A 22,496-nucleotide genomic window follows, 5' to 3' on the forward strand; every position below is an offset into this window, starting at 1 on the left:
GAATTGCTTCTTCCTCCTGTGTGACTGAGAGAATGTGGTGTTGGGGTTTCACTTGGTGCTGGGATGGGATTGACTGGACTGCAGCAATTGTTCCAGTTGAAAGATTCTTTTGTGATGAGGTCATATTGTACCTGCCTAACCCCCTGTCACACTCCATTCCAGAGAGTGTTTTTCTGCCTTAGCTTTCTGGTTACTTATATTTGGTGCAGTCACACAAAGTTAATTTTGTATTTCAGGTTCCTAGGGATATTTCAAGAAATACACAGGCTAGCACTGGAAATAAAAATGAGGTGTTGGAAAAGAAGGTATTTTAAACATGAGATTGACTTATGAAAGGTATTGGTACATCACTTATGGAAGTTACATAGAATTAATAATTAACATCTGGATTTCTTAGGAGAGGACCTAGAGATATTTGAGGTCTTCTTTGGCTTCAAATTAACTTCAGAAAATAGCAAAGATCTGATTTACTTCTAGAGTATTCTATTGTAAAACAAGTAACTTTTAAATTGTAGTCTAACTGGAACTCTGAGTACAAGTGGTTTTCCTGTCATAATTAGGCATTAATGCACAGATAATGTTATTTTCTTAAAACTGAATGATGCATATCACTTGCAGCTCTGTCACAAGTTCCTTATAGGATTTCTAATTTAGTTGCCCTCAAAATGAAGCTGTGGCTCCCAAATATTCAGTGTAGAAGTGTGAGTGCAAGCAGAAAAGTCATCAATAAAAATAAAATAAGGCGTTTATTTTTCATTAAACTGTTTTTTACAATAAGTCGAGTAAGAACTTGGAATTCCACTTGTTTATGGAAACGCTGCAGTATTGAGACTTTGGGAAAAGAATTCTGAAGGAAAAGAAAAATAATTAAGTTCAAAGGATAATAACTTGCAGTCTTTATGCCATTGTATCCACATTTCTTTAGTGATGGTGGATGACGCCTATGATAAATCTGAATCCTACAGATTTCTGAAGGGTTTCCACACCTTGCCCTCTCTGCCTGTGTTGGCTGCAAACTGTGGAAGGCAGGATGGTGTGGTGCTTATAACAATGGCACAGTGGTGGGCTTGGCTAAAGATGGAAAGAAAGCCAAAGGGCAATGTCTCCTGGCTTTTTTCTTTGTGTCTCACCTGTTTGCTCTTTCCTCAGAGGGACTGAAATCCTAGGAAGGGTTCACAGTAGTCCTCTTCTAGTTGCAGCAGGATTGTGGCATATTGCCTGTATTCAGTTTTGTATGTTACTACAGTATTTAAAATTTAGGCAGCAAAGAGGTGAACTGTTTTCCTTTGAATATTTGTGGGCTTTAATAGAGTTTTTCCATTAGCTGTCTTGTCCTTAGCATAAGAAATTCAAAGCTTGTAGAGCTAAGAGAGTAAATTTAGGAATTTTAACATGCATGAAGTAAACTGTTGAGTTGCAGCCAAATTTCTCTGCTTCTTGTGGTGGATCATTATTTCTGATGCAGTGTATCAGGATGCCTCTCTGGTAGACTAAGTTAAAATTTTCATGCCAGATGGGCCATGCTTTGCTGCTAGAGTGGTTTCACAGGCAGTGTGAGGGGGTGTGATGGTGCTGTTCTTGAAGAGCAAACAGTGACTTCCAGGTGCATTCAGTGGCCCTGCTCAGCCCAGGGACAGGGCTTGGTCACCTTTTCTCCAGGGCTGCCTTGTTCCTGCAGCTTTGGTCAGGCTGGACAGAGAAACCTTTCCTTTGTCATCTTTCAAGCTCTGTGATGCATTAGAATGTTGTTGGCAGTAGGAATTGCACATCCTGGATATTTCCACGTGGAAAGTGGAAGAACACTTTGCTTGGCAGTGCACCCATCCTGCCCAGCTGCTCAGGTGTTTTTGAGGTGAGGAGGTGAACTGCTTGCAGTCACTTCCCTTGGGTGCTGTTGCTTTGGGTTTTCTTCCATGCTGGCAGTTAGTGATGGTATCTTCTCTTCAACAGCCCAGAGCTCCATCCTGTGCTAAGCTTCCTCTGCTTTTACCTTGGTAGTCCTATTCCTTTCCTTTCTATTACTTATTGAGTGGTTTTTTTACACTTTATTAATATGCATCTTTGCAACTGGAGAAATTTTTCCAAACTGCAATTTGTCATACCTTCTTGAGCAACATAATTTTAAAATCTTGTTCAGGATTTAAAAATCCTGTGCTCAAATGCCATTTGATGCTTTAGGAGCTTATTTTGTGTTCTCTCCTGTGTGCCTTAATGTTTGATATTTAGATACACATTATTGGTATATATGTTTTGGATGCTATACTGTCTTTCCCCCCCGTTTTCTTGGGTGGCTTTACCTCAGAAGATTTTTTTCACATGCTCATTCTGTAATTTCCAAGTGTGCAGTAGTGCTGGGATGGCAGTCTTGCAGATGTAACATTTTTGTGACCCACATCTCTCAGTATGGATGACAAAGTCAAATTTCCCTGTGCTGCCCCAAGGTCAGGTTTTAAGGCTTATTCCAGGAGTGTTCCTGTTGTTCTCAAAGTTTCAACATTGTAGCAGCCAATTGTTACTACTCCCCCCAAAATAAAACAGAAAAACCCCCAAACCTCCAGCAATATTCAGTCCTGTTTAGGGTAAATCAGAGTCTTGCTGTGTGAATTCACCATAATGGTGAATATTCCTGACTGTGTTCAAGTGTTTCTTTCAGGAAAGTTTACTGTTGATTCTCTACTATTGTCATCTTATATTTTTACTGGATTTTCAGACACAGCTGCCATTTTCCAGAAGTTTGTCAGTCCTAAATTCTAAGCCCAGGGAACAGGGCACTGTGAAATTATTATATTTGGGGTGACTCTGGACCACAACATTTTGTTTCTCTCTTCTATACGTTGTTAAGAAAGTTTCTTTATAAGGCATTTCTCATTATAAGTTATTTTGTTTTAAATTGTGTGATATCCTTTTACACAGTGAGAGTAGAATTGGTAGCAGGAGATAAAAGGTTCTGAAGTTTTACTGGTCAGACTTAGTTTGGTTAAAGTTTGATTTATTGCATTCACTTTAAGATTTATAGGATTTTTTTTTTCATTAACAGAGAGTATGTGCAAGAGATGCACATATGGAAAAAGAATGTGGTCGATCTGAATTTTCTGGCTTGGTGTGACTAACTAGTTCAAAAATTTCCAGCACTGCACATTCACTTCTGTGCTGGAAAATACACATAAATTGCTTTTACAATACACATAAATTGCTGTGGGAAACTTAAGATGTTGGTGTTAATTACTGGTAAGATTATTACAGAGCTGTTAGATATGAACTGTACAGAGAATTTGTAAAGTAATTACTGTAACTTGGAGATTTAGGTGTGAAACTTACTTGTTAGGATGCAGTACTGTAAAGGAGTGCTCAGTAAAGTCTCATGCAGAGTGACATTTGGTGTCAGGGATTAAATTACTGGGGCTGTGAAGTGGGGTAGTGAATCATTTCCAGGCACTATGCAGAGTGTTGCTATCTGGGGCTTGAAGAGTATACAGCTGAAAAAAGAAGTGGTTATTCAGTCTTATTCATCCACAATTCAAACCAAGGCTTTAACTTCAGCTCTGCACTGTCTGAGACATGCTGCTTTGTTCTGTTTTTATTTCCTTGAATTCCTTCCAGAAATTCAGGTTAATTTGAGTCTTTTTCAAGCTTTTATTCTTTTGGTAATGTATCAGAGCTCAAGTTTGCAGCTGGATTGGACGACTGGAGCTGCAGAATGTGCAAATCAAAGTGCAGGGTGACCTAGATGGATGTGGAGCAGTGGCTTGAAGCAAATGCAAGGCACCCTGAGAATTAATACTTACATGCAAGGAAATGGAACATGCACCCAAATGCTGATGGAGAATATCATCAGTCCAAAAAGCTGATATGTCAGGGTGCCTATTTTCATTTCTAGGTCTAATTATTTTAAATAAGAAAAGATTGTTGCATGGGGATGCTAGAAGGGTAACTTGTGATGACCTACACTAGAAATGTTTATGGTTCTTTTACCAGTCTTTGGGTCTTGGAACTGACAAACTGTGACCATAATACATGCAATGACTGAAGAAGAAAAAAAAACACGTGGTGATAGGTTGTGTTTCTGAACCATTAGAGTTGTTTATTCAGTTCTAGTTATTATGTTTAGTTTCTCAAGATGTAGATTTAAGGCGTCTGTTGATGCTGGTGTTTTTAACAATGCATATATTTCTACAATTGATTCTATTTGGCAAACAAAAGGTTGCAGTACAGTTTTTCATGACAAAATTGTTGTTGGGCTTTGCTTGCATTCTGTAGTCCTTAGTGTTAGACCTGTGATTGAAGCATTTAATATGGACTGCTCTATGCCTAAAGGAAATATGTGTCATAACTTTGTAATAATTATATTGAAAATTCTCAGTGTATACATGACCCCCAATAAGGTTTTTAATAGTTGTTCTGCATCTAATTCCAAGCTTAAAAACAAAGGTCCAAAGTCATACCATCATGGTACCTTTATTTATGAAGCTCTTTTTTCTTAAAAAACCCTTTACTTAGTCGATGGTTTATCATTTTAACTGCTTCTATTACCACCAGTGAAGCTGGGATTTTGAAGCTGGAGTTATAAACTAATCCTTGGCCAAGTATGTGCATGACTCAGCAGCACAGGTTGGAGCTGCCTGGGGAGGGAGGAGAAGCTTTTGTGTCCCTGCAGGGTGTGGCACAGCGTTTGTGCTGCCAGTGCTGGGGGCACGGCCGGGCTCCCTCTCTTCTGCTCCTCTGCACTGGCCAGGAGTTCCTCTTGTACCCAGGTCTGCTTTTGAGCAGCTGTGTCAGGGTGAGACCTGGCCTTGGAGAATAGCCTGCTCCTTGAATAGCTTTGCAGCATTAACCTGCCTGGCACCCTCAGCAGTTTTTGAAGTGGGAATGAAACTGGAGTTGTGGAGTCCCTGAGCTGGAAACATTTGTTTCCTGCTTTGCCCAGGCTGTGCAGAGTGAGGGGAGCTGAGGGTGCTGCTGGATGTGCCCGAATGTACAAACTACTGAGAGCTAAAAAAATGGCACAGACCTGCAAGGGGCAGGCTCGTGCTTCTGGCAGTGTTTATTTCTGTAAGAGCAGTGACTGGCTGACAGGTACAATAGCACATGGTGTGTGTGAGAGGATCGAATCAATAAAGCTGTGTTCTGACAAATGTGTCACTGCTGTTCCTGCTTCAGGGGGGTTCTGTCCCCCTCTGGGAGCTGGAGATGCTGAAATCTACTTCACCAGTCGCTGGGGAGTTTGAGGCAGGGGGCTGGAGAGCTGCTGGCCAGTTTGGGAGGTGGTTTCTTCTACTGGTCCCACCCTACTGCAGACAGCAGAGCACGGGCCCTGCAGTAGCTCTTGTAGGGGCTGCACTGACTGTTTGCAGCAATGTGTGTGGGTGCCTACACTGACCATTTCACACTCTTATATTTCAGTTAGTGCACAAAGCTACCGTGCCATTACTTGCTCATTATCAGAACTGCTTTAGTTGCTACCTGAGTAGCTTCTGAATAGTACTGGGGGCCCTGTGAGCTGCTGGGAACATTGATCAGGCAGGAAACTGGGGTTTGCTGGAGGCAACAAGTGGCTCTTCATCCAAGTTAGTCACTTCTGCTAGAAAGAAGGGTCAGGACAGGGCTGGGAGCAGGAAGCTGATGAGTGCCAGAGCTGAGGTTTGTGGCTCCCGTGGCTCATTAAATGAACCAGAACAGATTTTGTGAGAGACTTGAGAAGACTTTTGCAAAAGATGAAACCAGTGGCAGTTGAGCAGAGATTTGTTCTCTGCCAGGTGCCTCTCTCCCCTTTGATTTAGTTTCTGACTGTGCTGCTGGCTCCGTGGGCCTTTATTCCCTTTGCAATGCTGATGGAGACAGGGAACAAACATGGAGAACTAATTATAAAATCAGGATTTGTGCAGAGAGAAAAGAAGTCACAGTAGGCCAGGCACAACAGAGGATGGTGCTGTGCTGGTCTTGCTATGGGGTGTCTGTATTCTTTGGAAAGAATATCTAACCAAAATAATTGGAAATGCTCTGTGTCACAGACATGAGGAACCCCTAGTAGGTCAGTCTGGAAAGGATAAAGGTTCTTCTGGTGGTGATGTTCTGCAATTCACAAACAAATGTCAGCCTAGATTAGACACCTCTGAATTTACATCACTCCAAGTCAGCAAAAGCATCCTTTCAATTTAGGGAGTTCTACTGACTATTCTACAAGGCTCCAGGCACCACCTGAAATATTAACATGCTCCCTGCCCTGCAGCAGTGACCTATATAGTCACAGAGCAGCCTGTTCTCCATGAAGTGTTTGTGCAGTCACATCTTGACCATCCTCAGCTCAACTCCAGTGGTGTGACCTCTGAGCTAAGACTCAAGGCATAGTTATAGCTTGGGGTTGAGGGGAAAGGTGGGAATGCCTACCAGTTTATATAGGGAGACAGTGTCAGTTTTTATAGGGGGGCTAGGCTGCTTTCTTTGGATTTTTTTTTGTAGGATGGACAGGATTCATGTGTGTCTGCACCTGCATTTTACTTTCTCAGAGTTATGTCTGTAGTTCAGAAATGTTAATCTGGCAGAAGGGGAGGGGTGGCCTTGAGAAGTGAAGCTGAAGAACAGCTGGAACTGGGGTGACTGTAAAACAAAACGTGGTCAGTGCCATGGGGCACCTTGGCTTGGTAGCAGGTGGCAGGTCTGGTGGCATAATTGAGGGAGTGAGGGGGAAAAGGTGAAAGCCCAAACTGAAGTATCTTTTTATAGGCACTGGAGAGTTCTTAAATCTGGGAAACTTTTTGGCCTTGTTTCATTTGAGTGCCTGATGATCTTCCTCATCTAAGGAAGAAAGGATGAGCAACCACAGATGTTTCTGAGATCATGTGAATTGCTTTCAGGGTTGTCTGGGTTTCAGTTTAAGTTAATTTACTCATGATAAGAGCAAGAAGCTCTAATGGTTTTGAAAATTCAATATTAATCTTGGACTTTTTTTAGAAACGGGTAGGAGCCATGCTTTGGTTCTGTCTTATTTCTTTGTCTACCATGATTTTGGGCTGGTGCACAAAATGAAGGGAGTGTAAGAAATGACAAAAGCACACCAGTTCCAAGTAGCTGTTTCTGCACAGGATCAGTTACCTTTACCCAAGTCTAGTTGTAATAGCCCAGAATTGCTTAGATGTAGACAAATGCTTGTTATGGTTTGAGTGGTGATTACATCCATTTTAGGTAGAAATTGTTTGGATGGTTGTATGATGGCATCAGTTGATGGTAGGTGCATGAGGCTAGGGAATTCACAAAAGGAAAAGGGTTTTCTTGCCAGGCCTGGTGGCACTATTCAGGAACTTACTTTGATCTAAAAGTAGAGAACAAGGGGACAGGGAAGGAGTCTTCAAAAGCAAACAGACTGCTGACAGCAGGTTTAGTCATTGGGCAGTTGCAGGCTTCTGGCACTTAGCCTAAATTCAATCTAATTAAAACTAATTTTAAAAAGCCACCCTAAGAACCCCCCATTTTTATAACATTTAGTCTGGTATGTGTATTTATGCAGACTCTGTCCTCTGTATCATATGACAATGTTACTCTTCAGCACTCCAGAAGTGAATTTATCAAGCTAAAATGGCCACACTTTTCTAGTTGGCATGTAAATTGGTTTCTTAGGTATATTTTTCCGTTAATACAGGTTGAATACGTTGCATTGTAATGTATTCTGGCAATATGAATGGGGCTTCTCAGTCTTGCAGTGTGGACAATGTCTGAGACCACATGCAAGTTGTAACATATTCTCACAAAGATTAAGGTTTATAGCCTTTCTCTGAAGTGCTTCCAATTATTCCATGCAGGAGGAAAAGTACTATTTAGAAGCTACTCAGGTAGCAAATAAAACAGTTTTGATAATTAGCAAATAATGGCACAGTAGCTTTCTGTACTAATTCAAATATAAGACATGTTAAATGGTTAGAGAAAGGTCTAAACAAAGCAGATTCCTTAGTGACTGCCCAGGTTTTGTACTGGGAACAGAACCCAAACCACCACCCCAGCAAGATGTGTCCTTTGACAAAAGGACTCCAGAGAGATTCGGTATTGTCCATTCAGACAAGACCTGCTGTGCTCACAAGGATTTACAGAAGCTGCTTTCTCTCTGCAGAAACGGAAGGCTTCAAGATTGACACCATGGGCACCTACCACGGGATGACTCTGAAGTCTGTGACGGTGAGTGGGACATCTTGGCTTAAATGTGCTTTATAAACATGATTGTAAATGTATATATAATGTATGTTTGGAGATAGAGAGCTTGTCCTCCTGGCCTAGGCTCTGGGAGTAACAGTTGGTGACAGTTCTTGTCTATGAAAAGCAATAATGTGTTTTGTTTGATCTGCATGTTCTAAAGATCTGTGCCCCAGGGATTTGTTTGTCTCCAGTAAAAAGGTGTGGTGTACTGGGAAGGCTTCTTGAGGTGCAGCCTTTTTCTGTTGTGCTTAACATACCCAGGTTTTTGCTGACCTTAGGTGTGTCTGGAAATTACATAAGTGATCTTAATCAAAAGTGATAGAACTATACTCAGAAAACCTGGAGTAATAAACCTGGGTTTTGGACTAGTGCTTTGTTTCCTACTCTGCGTTTAATAAAATAAGGTTTTTTGGTGGTGGAAGAGTTAGACCTCAGCATTAGTGTTAAAGCTTTCTGGCCTGGTGAGATGGACTTCTGTTGTCTGGCTGTACAGTGCTGTCAGTGGGAACTGAAGCATTCACAGATGAGAGAGAGAGACCCTCAAACAGATTCTCTTCTTCCTTGGCCAATGTTTGTCTGCTTTTGTGCAAGTGGATTGAAGGCTCTCAAATAAATGCTGTTTTGATCTGATGGTAATTATGACAGATGCTAGTAAACTGCTGTAGTGCCTTCCTTAAGGTTTTTGCTAGCTGCATATCTATGTAAATGTGATGAATTGACAGCACTAAACACTCTCCTAAACCCATGCACTACTTCTAGTTTACACTTCTCATTTGAACATAAAATAGGATCTTGAGTAGAAATTTCTGAAAAACATTCAAGGGTTTTTTGTTTGACAAAAGTCCTTTCCCAAGTCTTTCATTCCCAACTCCTTGTGACTAAGGATACTGTACAAGAAAATGGAAGGGAATATTTAAGGAAAGAATCTACTTAGCAGTAAAGGATGCAATTTCTAGATGAATTCAGAAATTGGTTGGAGGAAGAAAAAAGAGAATCTGTTATGTCTGAAGATTTGTTCTCAAACTTTGCATGAGTTTTGGGCTGCTTTATGAGGAACCAAAGTGTTGTTATACCAAACCCAGATTTCTATGTGATATCATACCTGCTTCAAGGGGTAGGGATTTGAAATGAGTTAATAAATAGGTTCTGTTTAAATTGCTCTGTGGGGAGGAAAAAGAAAGAGGAAAGAGAAAAAGCATGATTATAGTAAAGCAGAAATATTGAAATGTTTTAAGCTTATAAGTGTAAAGTCTGTAAAAGTGAAGGGATGCACAGTAAATCTAAAAATTATATTTTTTTTAAGATTATAAAACTAAGTTTTTTTGTTCTAGGAATCCTACCTCATATATTGAGCATACTGCCTAGGGTTTTGAGGTTATTAAACTGTCCTTGTTGGTTTCTTCCATTTAGGAAGAAAATATAACAGATATTAAATTACAAGTAAACCTTTTTTAACATAAACCAGACTTTTTTAAAATAACTGTTTAAGAGTGCACTACTGCACATAAAGCATCATCTGGTGTCATAAGAAATATTAAAACTCCATCTGTTACTCAGCTTTTGTCTAAGAGATAACTGGTGAGGGATTTTTGGAGCCTTATTTTCCAGACTATTAAAAAGGTACCCTCAATATTTAGCTCATTCATAAATTGCAGTGACATCCTGGCTTTGTGTTTCAGATGGGAGAGAAATAAATCTGTTAAATATGTTCATCTGTTTTGTCTAAACTTTGTCATAGTGATGGACCACTCAGTTCTAACCCTTAATGTCAGATCATATATTTGTGGAGAATAGTTAATCTCCTGCCACTTGCCAAGTTTAATATTTTGCTTTTACTCAAGGTTTTTTTTGTGGTTAGTTTATATTTTTTTAAGGCTAGACAAAATTAGGGAGGAAATGGTAAAGTAATTACTTCCCCATGGTGTTTAATGGGAAAGTACAATATATTCATTGGCTAAATCATAGGAATATAGAGGATAGCATTGGAATTCATTCACCTGCATGATCTCACTGCTGTCCTCATAGCATTGGTATAATTCTGTAGGAACTCATCAAACATTGCAAAGGAATTAAGAGTTCCTGGTAGCTCTTGGTTAGAGGCTCTCTTCAAACTTCAAACCTCTGATTTCCAGCTGGATGCTCATATTGAAAGCTTCTTTTTTTGCCATTGTTCTCCTTGACATGAGGGCTCCTCCATTTTTCCTGTGGTGTTTGCTTCCATTAATGTGTTTCTGGGCTGTGGTCAGATTCCCTTAAAACTTACAGTTCTTACCTGCAGTGTAAAGTGATCCACTGTTTGGAGTTGCCCACCTGTTTCTCATACAAACTTTGTAGAAGAATTTTTTTGTTTATAATATATTCCCTACACTTCCAGTCTGCCTTGCTGTAATTCTCTGTAATGATTTTAATGAAATGTGCAAAACTTATGTTTTGTGTTTGTTCTTGCTGAAATGTGAGCTGTCCTAGATGCTTGTTCTTTTTAACAGCAAAACAAAAACTTCTTCATCTTGACTGCTTTCTTTTCATCAGTGATGTTGGAAACTTTCTTAGCTTTCAGAATTTGTGCCAGAGCAGATGGTGAATGGTGGGCTTTTTCTGAAGTAATGTCAGCTAAAATAACTTGTGCTGCTGGCAGTTCTTCCCTGTAACAGGGTTTTTGCTTGATTGGCACACTACCTCTTAGGAAGAACTGACTTATTTATTGAATTTTTATTGTGAAGGCATGATCTCATTATTCTGGACCTGGAATTGTTTATAGCAAGTCATTTTCCTCAGAAAGATTTTTAAAAATATTTTTTTCCTTATTTTAATACCTGTGGCACCTTCTGTTTGCCTGGATTGGTGATATTTTGGAGAATTAGTAAGTCAGTTGATGGTGGTAGCTTTGCTGCTGGTTCCCCAGCAGCTCAGGCAGCAAACTGTTCAGCATGACTTTTCAAAACCTGCAGGTCTCCCTGCAGGCTTCCCTTCCAAGCAGAATCCCGTGTAGCAGAACAACTTTGGTTTTTATCCAGGAAAGTTTGGTGTTTGAGGTGGATCAGTCTTTGGAAGAGAAGCATGTTTGTATTTCTGTACCACACAGGGTGTGAGGTGATGCTTAAGCTGATATTCTGAACATTCTTTGTTCATTGTGTAAATTTGACATCTTTGGGGCTTTAGCCTCCTGCTGTTCTAAAGGGTGATGTTAACTTGGAGGCCACTGTCATCTGCTGGAAGCCTAGAAGGTGGCTCTCAGCTTTTACATACAATGAAATAGAATTTTGGGATATTAATTTCTCTAACTAGGATATGAGAAGCATTTAAGTATTAATGTAGCTCAAGATGTAAAGATCAGAACAGACCAGTTAGCTGCACCTAGGACAGGATAGGAAGAAGTTGCTTGTTCTGTGAGCACCTGATAAAGCTGAACTCTTCCAGGCTGAGGGCATGCTTTGTATTGACTGTGTGCACTTGCAAATAATATTTGTTTATCCATTACAGTAATAGTCATGGTAATGCTGGTTTTACTCATCTTTGTGCTTTTATCCTTGAGTTCTCATGGCTTTAATATGAAAGGAAGAAATAGCATGAAAGGAGTTGTGTAGAGTGATTTCCTCTGGGTTTGAGTGCCCTGGCTGGTCAGGAGCTGTGATTCAGGGAGCTGGAAACTTGTGTTCAAGTGAACAAGAACTGCATAGCACTACAATGGGCCCTTGTAGAAATTATTTTTTTGCTGGAAAAATCTGGTTTTAACTTGGGGTTTCTTTTAGCATCCAGGGCTGCTGAAGCTTGGGAGCTTCCTTTGTCTTTGGTTTTTGCTGCTAGCAATGGAATGTGTCATTGAGCATCTGCACATTTGCCAGAGCTACTGTTGGCATTTCTTCCTCTTCCTGTTCAGTGAACAGGCAGGTGCAGGAGCTCCTGTAGGACTGAGCTGATGGCCTTCCCAGAGAGTCTGGAGCTACACCTGGATGATCAGTATGGTTAGTGAGGACTTCACTTAAAACAAACTCAAATGCAAATTTCTGTGGTGTATTCAAACTTTGTAAGTAAGAAATTCTATGTAAATTTTCAGTGCTTCTGAGTTGAGTGAATTTTCCTCCAAACTGACAAAAGTAACATCCCTCTTACCATTGTACACTGCCAGGCTTTACAGCAATATCTGGGTGAAAGTGCCCTGAGTAAACATATGAGAATATCAATAATTAAAGTAAATGCACTACATTTCAGTTACAACAAATACATTTCATAATCCTAGCAGAAACCAAGTAATTAAAAAGGAGTCCCTATGTAAACCACAGTACAAACAGGTCTAATTTCAGGAGAATTGGAGAGTGGTTCAGCACCAGCATTTTTCAGTCAGTATCAGATTTGGGGAATTAATTAATCAAAGCATTTTACTGTTATTGCCCTCAAAAATCTCTTGAGTTGGGTATAACCTCTGTAGTTTGTTTGTTTTTAACTGAGGGGTTGTTTAACCACCTCTGGTGTCTCTTCAGAGGAATAGTGTGTAGTATAAACAAATGGAATTACTAAATTATGGCACTTTACAGGCTGAGCCACTGGAGAGGAAGTGGTTGGGGCAGAAACCATTAACATGGTGTGTGCATGTGTTTTATATAAAAGACTTAAGAAAAGTGATATGCTTCTGTGTGAGGAGGTAAATCCACAGGATCTTATAATTGATCATGAGTAATTTGTGATTCAATGCCAAAATTCAGAATGGCTGGAGTTGGAGTTAGTGGAGTTGGACGTTGTCTTTCAGTGTTCAGATAAATAATATTTTGAAAAAGAAATAAAAACTTATTACATCTTTAATATTATTGATGGAAGAGAGATACCAGCTTATCCACATCAGCAGTTTTCTGTGTCATGTCCTAATCTCATTAAAATGTTGGGAGACAGTGGGATTGAGGGAGGAGTCAGCAAAACAATGGACTCTTTGAAATATTTGAAATGAGCTCTCAAGTGCTGCATAATTTCTGTGCAGCCTGTGCATAAGGTGGTCATTATTCCCAATGTGAGTGCAACAGCAGCCTGCCTACGCCCCCACTCCCCTCTGCAGCATTCTGTGAATTCTCTGTGCATCCTATTCAGTTTTTAACCAGCAAGAGGAGGTGAGGAAAACTGTAATAATATAAAATCATCAAGTTACATAGATTTGCATGGAGGGCAGATGTTTTTCCTAGGTGACACTTGAAGTAGACACTTGTTTTTATTGGGTTTGTAAATAATTTTTCACCATAAGTATACTGCTCTGTAACTAATTCAGACCCATGAGGTCCTTGGTCCATTAGGGTTAAGGGCTGGGACATGACCATGAACTCATAAAATCCTTTAGCTGGAGAAATGGATGTTTCTCCAGAACAATCTGCCAGCAACCTAACAGTGCTCTGGGATAGCAGACAAGAAAGCTTTGTGTGTCTGTATTACTCTAATGAGAGTGGATAAAATGCCACCAAGGACTATTCCTGTATTTTATATTTAAGGCCCACACAACAGTTTCAGTGGATGGCATTTCATTGCCTCAGTTGTGTTTCAAATATCAAATTGCTTTCCCTTAAAGAGTTTTAGTGTAAATAGTGAAGCTGATACAGACCAAGAAAAATCACATACAAATGCTGCTTTCAAGAAAATGTGTTAGCTTGAACAACAGTGCACTCGTTTTCTTTGGGGCTGTAAATCTGTGCCAAGATACCTGACTGTTGTACTGCACTTCACAATAGAACTGCCTGGTTTGTTCCCTCTAATAGCTTTTCCTTTAGGCTGGGGCTAAGAACTGCAAATTCAAGTGAAGACAGGGATGTTTTATAATCAGTAAGTTGGGCATTGCTGTGTGGCACCAGCGTGCTGCTGAACAAGAGGGAGCAAGAGCTGGAGCTGTGCAGCCATGCCCCTGAGCGAGCGTGCCTGGGGCACTGCTGTGTGTGCAGCTCAGCTGTGGCAGTGCTCTGTGCTTGTGGCACATAGGACATGGCCAGGTCTGGCTGGCACCTTTGAATGGAGGAGTGCCAGACAGGGGAACCCAGAGCATTTCTGAGTATGCATTGAATGAGAGCTTTAGATATCCAGGAAGCTTTGCTTAAGAAGGCTGGAGAGCCTCAGGCACGCTTGGTATGAGCTCTGAGATGACCTCCTGGACCTGTCTTGATCCAAAGCTACATGACAGGGCCAGCCCTAGGGGTATCTATCCCCTGAGAAACTCATCTGCCATGTGCACCGTGTGTACTAGGACTGGGATCCTTATAAACATTTCAGGAGTCACCCTCATTTGGAAACACGGCCCCAAATAAAACTGCCTAGGACACTTCATTTGTGTTCTTTGGATTAGATGTCCACCTTTACTTGAGTCCTGTGTAGGGTTCTGCTTAGATTAATTTGTGTTTCTCAGGTCTTTGGGTTTGTGTCTAATCGACGTTTCATAGGGTGCTGCTCAGTGCTACCAACTGAACCTTAACTACAGATTTTTATACTGTGTCCTAAGAGTTCTGAGCAATCACACATCATGCACTGCACAAGCTTGTTTTAAACAACTGGGTCAACACCTTTCCCTCTACAAATTATCTCCAAAGATCTCATGAATGTCTAACAGCTGCATCTTCACTTGACAGTTCTGGGGAAAGAACAGCTCTGCTGTTTGTAGGGTGGTAATTTATTCACACCTACTGAAGGTGGTGTAAAGGTCTTGTAGACTCAGTAGAAATGAGCATGTGTCAGATGGGGGATCAAAAAATAATTCACTTTAATGTACCTTCTTCTCCCTGCAGGTTATGGGTAGCCATCCTCTTGTCTTGGAATTAGAGTTTTAACAAAGTTTTGGAGGTTTCTAGCACACTTTGCAGTTCATGATGCAGTAGTTAAATCAAAATTACAGTTAAAGAATTGAACAATCATCTGAGTAATTAATGTAACTCATGTGAGAACCAAGTCAAGATTTCCTTCTCTGGTCACTTTTTGAGATAATACCATTGTCACTAGGCCCTGGGACACTTCACTACTTAGTTGTTTGCTCGTAGTAGAGTAATGTAGAATTCATTATTTGTGGAAACAAGTTTTCTGCTTTTTCTACATGGAGTATTTGCTTATATCTTAGTGTCATAGCCATACCTCCTTCTGAGCTTGGAAAGTAGCTTGTTACCTTAGCAATATCCATAGGAACTACCTCAGAGCCCAGGCTCATGTACATCTCACTCGTGCCATTTACTACTACTCAGTTAAGCTAGAGCACACTCTCCTTTATGATTTGTTTATAATTATTTTTGTACATTCTGTGCTTAGTCCTTATTGTTGCCCTCTTTGAACACACTTAAGGACTGTTGTATCAATTTGTGGACTGTTGTTTCAATTTGTGGACTGTGTTCTCGTGTTGTTCTTTTAAAGGCGCACTTCTTTTCCTTTTGCTTGCAGTTGTGGGTTTATTTTATGGTTTAGTTCAGGGTTTTTTTCCTTCTATTGAATTCTTTCAGTATGTAGCTGGGAGTGTGATACCAGAGGGTATCTGTAGCTCAGTGTGGCAGATTTTGTTCACAGGTACAGAGTTATTACAGCAGTGTGGCATGGGCAGGTGTCCTTCAGTTCTTCAGTCAGAATACATAAGGCAAAGGTAGTCTTTTCTAAGTGCATTAAACCTGCAGAGCTCAGAACTGAGACAGAACTTCAGAGGCAAATGTTAATGGAATGCTGAGGCAAGAGCCCCGGTTCTTAGTCCTTTGGGGATGGATTATAAGTGATGTCATTGGGCACGATTTCCAGGTAGTGCAACATAGCTAATGAGAAGATCCAGTTAAAATAGCAAAATAGAACATATTTTTAAGCTTTTTTGGCAGCTCCTTCTTGTACTATTTATGAAGGTAATTGATTAAGAGTGACTATATTTAGGTCTCAAAATTTGAGATTTTAGTGTTCTATCTAAATCCAGGTGTTAATCTGGATTTAATCTTTCATGCAGCCACACTGTTGCTGTTGAATCAGCATCCTCACTTTTAGGATGTCTGTAGGCAAAGTCCTGATTTACTCAGGTTTCCTCCTGGTGTTTCTGGGTAACATTCTGATCAGTGCAGGCTTCCTAGTTAGGTAAATGAACTCTGCATAAATTATGGCTCACTCACCTGGCATTTGGGCAGCGGTGCTCATTCCTGCCAGAATGTACCTGTGAGCTGCTGGGCTGCCATCTGGAGCTGGGTTTGTGCTTGCACTGAGCAATCTGCCAGTGCTGACACCACTCACATCACTGCTGCTGCAAGGGTGGGTCCTGGCTCTTTATTCATCTCAAACTCAGCTGAGCTGAGGAGTAAAGGGGAGATGTGTGTGTGTGCAAGTGGATGTAGGCAGGCACTGAATGATGCATTGGCTGGTTTAATTCTCATTCACCACTTTCTCTGTTGGACCTCATTGTTCCCAAAAGGCTTGTGGGATTTTCTGGAGATTTTTGGTTTGGGACTTTCTAAGTAACATGAGCCTCATGCAAATGGGACTTAACACTGAAGAAGGTGATCTGGTAAAAATAAATCTGGTTCCTTACCTTTGTGAATCAATAAATGTGTAGCCTGAATGCAAATTTTTTGGAGAGACAAACATTTTTCTTTTCCTTTAAAATGTAAAAGGCTAACCTTGGATCTACGCATCTGTAGTACTTATCTATTTGGAATAATGAAGGTTTGTCTAATGTACGTAAAATCTCAAATTTATCTAAGGCAGTTGGTAAATTGAAATAAATTTATACATAACTTTGAGAACAACTGTGCTTTTTACAAATACATCATTTAATTAGATGGCCTATTGTTATAAATGACCCAGACCCCAAGTGTGAACGAGTTATAGAAGTTTTATTGAGAACAAAAAAAAAAATTGGCAAACTGAAAGGGACAGTGCTGGGCGTGTGGCAAAATACCAGAGGCTCTTGCACAAAATGGTGCCTTCACCTTTTATCCCCTGGATATTGCTTCAGCTTTATGCATATTTAGTTTTGGTTTTACGTAGTCTCACCCCATGGCACTCGTGCTGTCAGGGTCCCCACTGGATGAAGGTCTCCTCCTTTTGAGGCTGTGGCTCAGAAGTTTGGCTGGCAACAGTCTGTCCAATGCAAACTCATGAACCACACTGCAGCACACCAAACCGTACTGTCCTCACAAAAACCAATTTCACAACTAGGCTATTGTGACAACATTAACCTCTTTATATCATAAATTATCTTAATATTAACAACATTATAATAGCAATTCAGATAATACTTTGCAAAGTCCAATTCCCACTAACTTGTTTCTCACACCTATAAAACTATTAGCTAGGCTTCATACAACATGAATATTAACAAAGCATGTTTTTATTTAATCTTACATTTCCATTGCGTTTGGCACATTAAGGTTGAGGAAGTCCAACTATTCCGCTGGTTTGCTGCTTTAAGAAACTCAGGACGTATTTTTGGAATTTAAATCTCTTCCTTTCTGTCTCTCCATGAAGATATATGAGTCAGTTTTGTGCATGAGCAACAGATATGCTTTTAAAATTCAGTTCAAGTGCGAAGGAAAACTTGGTGTGACTAAGCAAAGTGATGTAGTGATGTGTTAAGTTTGCTTGCAGTTAACTGTCAGTCTACTGGCTGTAAATTCATAGTACTTTTAATTTAGAATATTGTTAAAAAATTCTAGGTTTCTTCAAGTGAGGGGGGGTGTCTCCTCGTGCCCTCCCTTGGCCTGGAGGGAGGTGCAGCAGCTGAGTTACACTGGGGGATTTTGGGTGGCTTGTGCTGCTGTTTGAGGAGACACAGAGAAAGCACTGCCTGCCTTTCACTCCCTGGGAGCAGTAATTCGAGGGTTTAATTTCCCTGGCCAGCAATTTTCATAAAAGTTGACAAAGGCAATAACTTTTCTCCAGGTTTTATTGAAATTGGGAAGTAGTTGGGAACCATACTGTGGGAGAAGGGAGGGAGTGTTACTGAAGCAGACTGTGAAGAGCTCTGTTTGCTGAGGTGGGGAAAAAAACAACTCTGCTTTTGCTTTAGCATGGGAGACTCGAGGGTGCAGCTATTGTGCAGCAATATCCATCAGCCCCATTTCCCACTTACCTTGGGTGTAAATCAGGCAAACAGATTTACATATAACTGAAATAAAAATGGAATACAGTCATCAGTAAAGCAGATAACCTGCCTGATTAATTGTGTTTTATCATGTTGCTAACTAACAAAAGAGCTGGGGATGGAAAGGCTTTATAATGACTTAAGACAAATATTTTGTAGCTAATAATACATAGAATATATTATAATATACAGAAGACATGCAGCTACCTCATCTGGGTCTATAAAAGCCATTCTGTTTTAGGGTGATGATGTGTGCTGTAACAAATAATTGTTGTTATAATAGCTTTCACATATATAATGATGTCTGGAAAATGATATCAAGAAAATGCTTCCAAAAATATCTGGACATGAACAGCAGGTGAAATGCAGATTAAAGTAGTAAAATACATATTAAAATCCTAAATGGATTTTAATGCTGTCTTAGAAATTAAAATCTAAAGGGACTGAGCTGCCTGAATGCTACATCTGATTTTAAAGGGTAGGTTTATAGCTGGCTCAGATTTCAAAGGTGAAGTTTTAATAAGCAAATAAACTTCCTTGTTCATAGCTGAAATCTTTTGAAAACTGCGTTTGCTGGTTTGTTACAGTTCCCATTCAGAATAATGAAAGTGCCTAATCAGGCAGCTTGCTCACCTAAGGTGAGCTAAATATTTAATACGGGTAGCTTGCATGTGTGGTATTGTACTGCACAACAAAACCACAGATTCAATATGTCTCTTATATTCCTTCCCCTGGCAGGGCTCAGCAAGACTCTTAATGTCCCTTTATTTTCTTCTCTGGAAAGCTGCCTGCACGTGGCTTGTAATGCCAAACACTGTGAATTGTAATCCTTTCAAACACCAATGTGGCTGTTAGATAATTTTAAAGAATGAGTACCATAACAGTAATCCATATGCAGGGAACATTTTACAGGTGGAAATTTGCAGTACACAGAAAATATTTTCAACTATTATTTTATTACTCCTTTATGTGGAGCTGAGAGAAATAGAATATAAAAGGTAATAAATACTCAATATCCTCCAGGTTAAGATCCAGAATGGATTAAAATTAAGCACTAGGATAATGTTACCTATATTAGTATACTAATATTTGTGAAAGTTTTCAGTTATGAATAACAATTATACCTTTAAGGAAATAGTGGAACTTTTTCTGATGCATCTCCTAGGTGAAATGGAAGTGATTGATTAACCTGACATTTAATCTTTGGTGTGCTTCAGGGAGTTTCTGCCATATGTTCAGTAAAGTGGAGTCTCTTTAGTGAAGTCCTATTTAAACTATGGTAAAATGCATAGAAATCTATTGGTACTTAATAAATGTGGCATAACTAAAGAGTGCTCACAGCTTATGATTTTTCCCCCTTCCTCCCCTCTCTTTTTCTTTTTTCTCCTTTAAACAAAAGACTGACTTTGGCTCAAATAGGCTTGGCCAGTTTTCTCTCCCATCACATTCCTCAGAAGGAAGCTAAATTAATTCTGTCCATAAGAAGATTAAAAGCTGATGGGGTGGGCAGATGTTTTATTTTCTCGGGGGTGAAGGAAGTAGCATGAGCTCCTTTGGCAAGTCTGAAGATAATGGAGGTGGGAGGCAATGTTTTGCTTCTAGTTAAATTGCAGAAAGGCATTTATACCTCTCTGTAATACGTTTCATGTGCTCTTTGACATTATCTTGATGGAAAAAGAAAGATGTATTCTGGGTTTATGTATTAGTAGTTCATTTACTCCAACACTGATTTGTAGTGAATCTGTTATGCTTCAGGATAAATTTAGGTGTTACTATGAATTTTATTTGCTTTTTACGTCTTTGTTTTTCACTTCTAAATATTTAAAACTCAGAATTTTCCTACATTATTTATATCTCAGTTCATTTTACTTAGTTTAGTTAGTTTTCAGTTCTTTTGCTTAATATTCTAGTATTTTTCTTTCCTGTTGATAAAGCTGTGGCTGCAGTCTGGCTTACTCCTTATGACCAAGCTCAGGTAGGAGAAACTCATGGTGGACCCTGTGTGCTTTCTAGCAGAATGCACAGAATTCTCTCCTTGGAATGAACTGATTCTCAACCCCTGAAGTCTCATCTCTCTGTGGTGGCTCCAGCCTGGTGCTGACCTGGGAGCTATTAAATATTTTTAAATGACAAGTTACTTCCCTTCCCATCTCTGGATCCTCCTGGATTCCAGGCTTGTGAAGGGATTTTGTGACAAATAAATAGGTTTCTGGAGGTGCCTTTGTGCTCACACAAAATACAATTAAAAAATATCTGTGCAAACCTTTGGGGTGATAAAAGCCCTCCCTGTGTCTGAAACATGACCGTGGTTCTTCCTGGTAGCCTTGGTGTCTCTGTCAGTCAGTGCCCTTCAGGGCTTTGAAGACCTTGTGGAACTTCCTCCCAGATCTCTGTTGCAGCTCCTGAGCTCCCCAAAGCGAATTTGTTTTAATGGGTTAAAATCTTAATTAATATTTCATTTGTAGTGAAACACATCAGGATTTTGCAGGGTGGAGCTGTTGCCACCTGAGCATGGCTGGGAGTCATTAGGAAGCTAATAGCCTTCGATAATGGTCTGTGTTTTCCTGTTAAAGCAAGTACTTCATAGTTCTGCCATTCACAAATAACCTTTTCTCCTTAATACAATGGATGATGCAATCTAAAATGGCAATATACAAGCATTCCTTAAGGCTATATCTAGATCAAGGCACTCAAGCAAATTAAAGCAAATTACCAAAGTGTTCAACATCAACATTCATAAGTTATAATGCATTAAATTGCCATTGGCTGGTGATGTCTTTAGGAATAAAATTAATTTATTGAGCTGTATGTAGTTTAATTTCCTTGGTTTACAGTGAGTGAAGGCCAATTTACTTCTGCATTGGAAAACTCCCATGGGAATTCAGTGCATTTAAATTAATACGTTTTGACTTCTCACCTTTCCTTGAATCTTGATAAACCTTCAGATCTTTGTTCTGCCATTGAGCGTGGGAGCAGCTTCCCCAGGCTGCCATACATGACTGCTGCTCCTCTGCTTGCTGGGCTGCCAGTCCTTGGTGCTGCCACCATGGGATTACAGATTTGATCTGCACCAGGGCCACAAATCAGATTCACTTGCTGCTCTTCCCTGCAGGCACTAATGGCTGGGTTATCCAGCATTTATTAACTAACCTGCAGAATGTTTTCCACAAGGCACAGTTCAGGATCCTCTAGATCTCCTGGACGTCCAGCAGTACATCCAGTACCTTCTAAGCTTTTCATAATGCACTTGATCTGTGTGTGTATATAGAGTTAAAAATTGTGAAGGTATTTTTAACTTTGGGTTTTATTTTGGTTGGCAAGCACGAGGGTAATTTGTTTTGCTTTCAGTTTTATGTTTGGGGTGTTTAAGTTGAGAAAGGAATAGGAAATTAAATTGCTGTGGATGCTTAATAGGCTGTTTATTTTTGGGCATAGTCAGTGCTTTCACACTTTACTTCAATTGTCATTACACAAGAAAAAACACTCATTTCCAGTACTTAAACTGATGAATTGAAGCCTACCACTTAAAATTTGTCCACTTATTTACTTACATAAGCTCTTTAGGGCAGAATATTTTCTCTTTTAAGTGCTTGTCTTGCCTGTGTATTTCCCCTGAAGTGTGAGTTTGTGGGTTTTGCATCTTTTATCTCCCTGTTTAATAGAAAGAGATGTACTGTGCAATACTTACTCAAGTGTCACAACTTACAAAGTTTGTAATTACTGTCCATTATTCTGCAGGATTTCTACCGGCTTTTAAAAATATTTTCCATTAAATGCAGTTAGCAGCAGCAGAAAAAAATGTACTGATAATTTCTGCTCCCATTCTGCATGTGTGGAGGATGGTACAGTCCTAGATTACAACATCCCTATAGCTGAATCTCTCTAGGTGAATTTCTGTCTTCTGTCCTTATATTTTTCAGTAGATAGGGAAACTTGGGTAATATTTCTGTGACTTGTTGGCTAAATTTTACCAACTGTTCAGGGAGGGAGTATTAATAGTAACAGGTCCTAATCAACATTTATTTATATTTAGGTTTTATTAGTAATTTACAAGTAATTTTGATTTGGTCTAATATCATCTGATGCCACTGTTAAGTAGAGTTGGTCTGCAATATATGAAAAATTCTCTAAAGGACTAAATCTTATTAGTAAGCTTTGAAAATGTTCTGTAGAAAATTCAGAAACTGTAGTTTGGTATTTATTAGAAAGAGACAGGTTAGTGTCATCTCTGGGAGTCATTGGTTTTTAGGGAGTTAGTGTT

General features: G+C 39.7%; 1 protein-coding gene across 1 annotated transcript in view; it reads left to right on the forward strand.

Moving 5' to 3' along the window:
- Positions 1-22,496, forward strand: part of CDC73 (cell division cycle 73) — a 101,017-nt gene that overhangs the window by 22,196 nt on the left and 56,325 nt on the right. The window contains exon 10 of the mRNA XM_064427881.1: positions 8,099-8,163. Coding sequence (XP_064283951.1) covers positions 8,099-8,163 — 65 coding nt within the window. The remainder of the gene's footprint in view (positions 1-8,098; positions 8,164-22,496) is intronic.

Source organism: Passer domesticus, chromosome 7 (assembly GCF_036417665.1).
Source record: "Passer domesticus isolate bPasDom1 chromosome 7, bPasDom1.hap1, whole genome shotgun sequence".
In the NCBI taxonomy this organism is placed as follows: Eukaryota; Metazoa; Chordata; class Aves; order Passeriformes; family Passeridae; genus Passer; species Passer domesticus.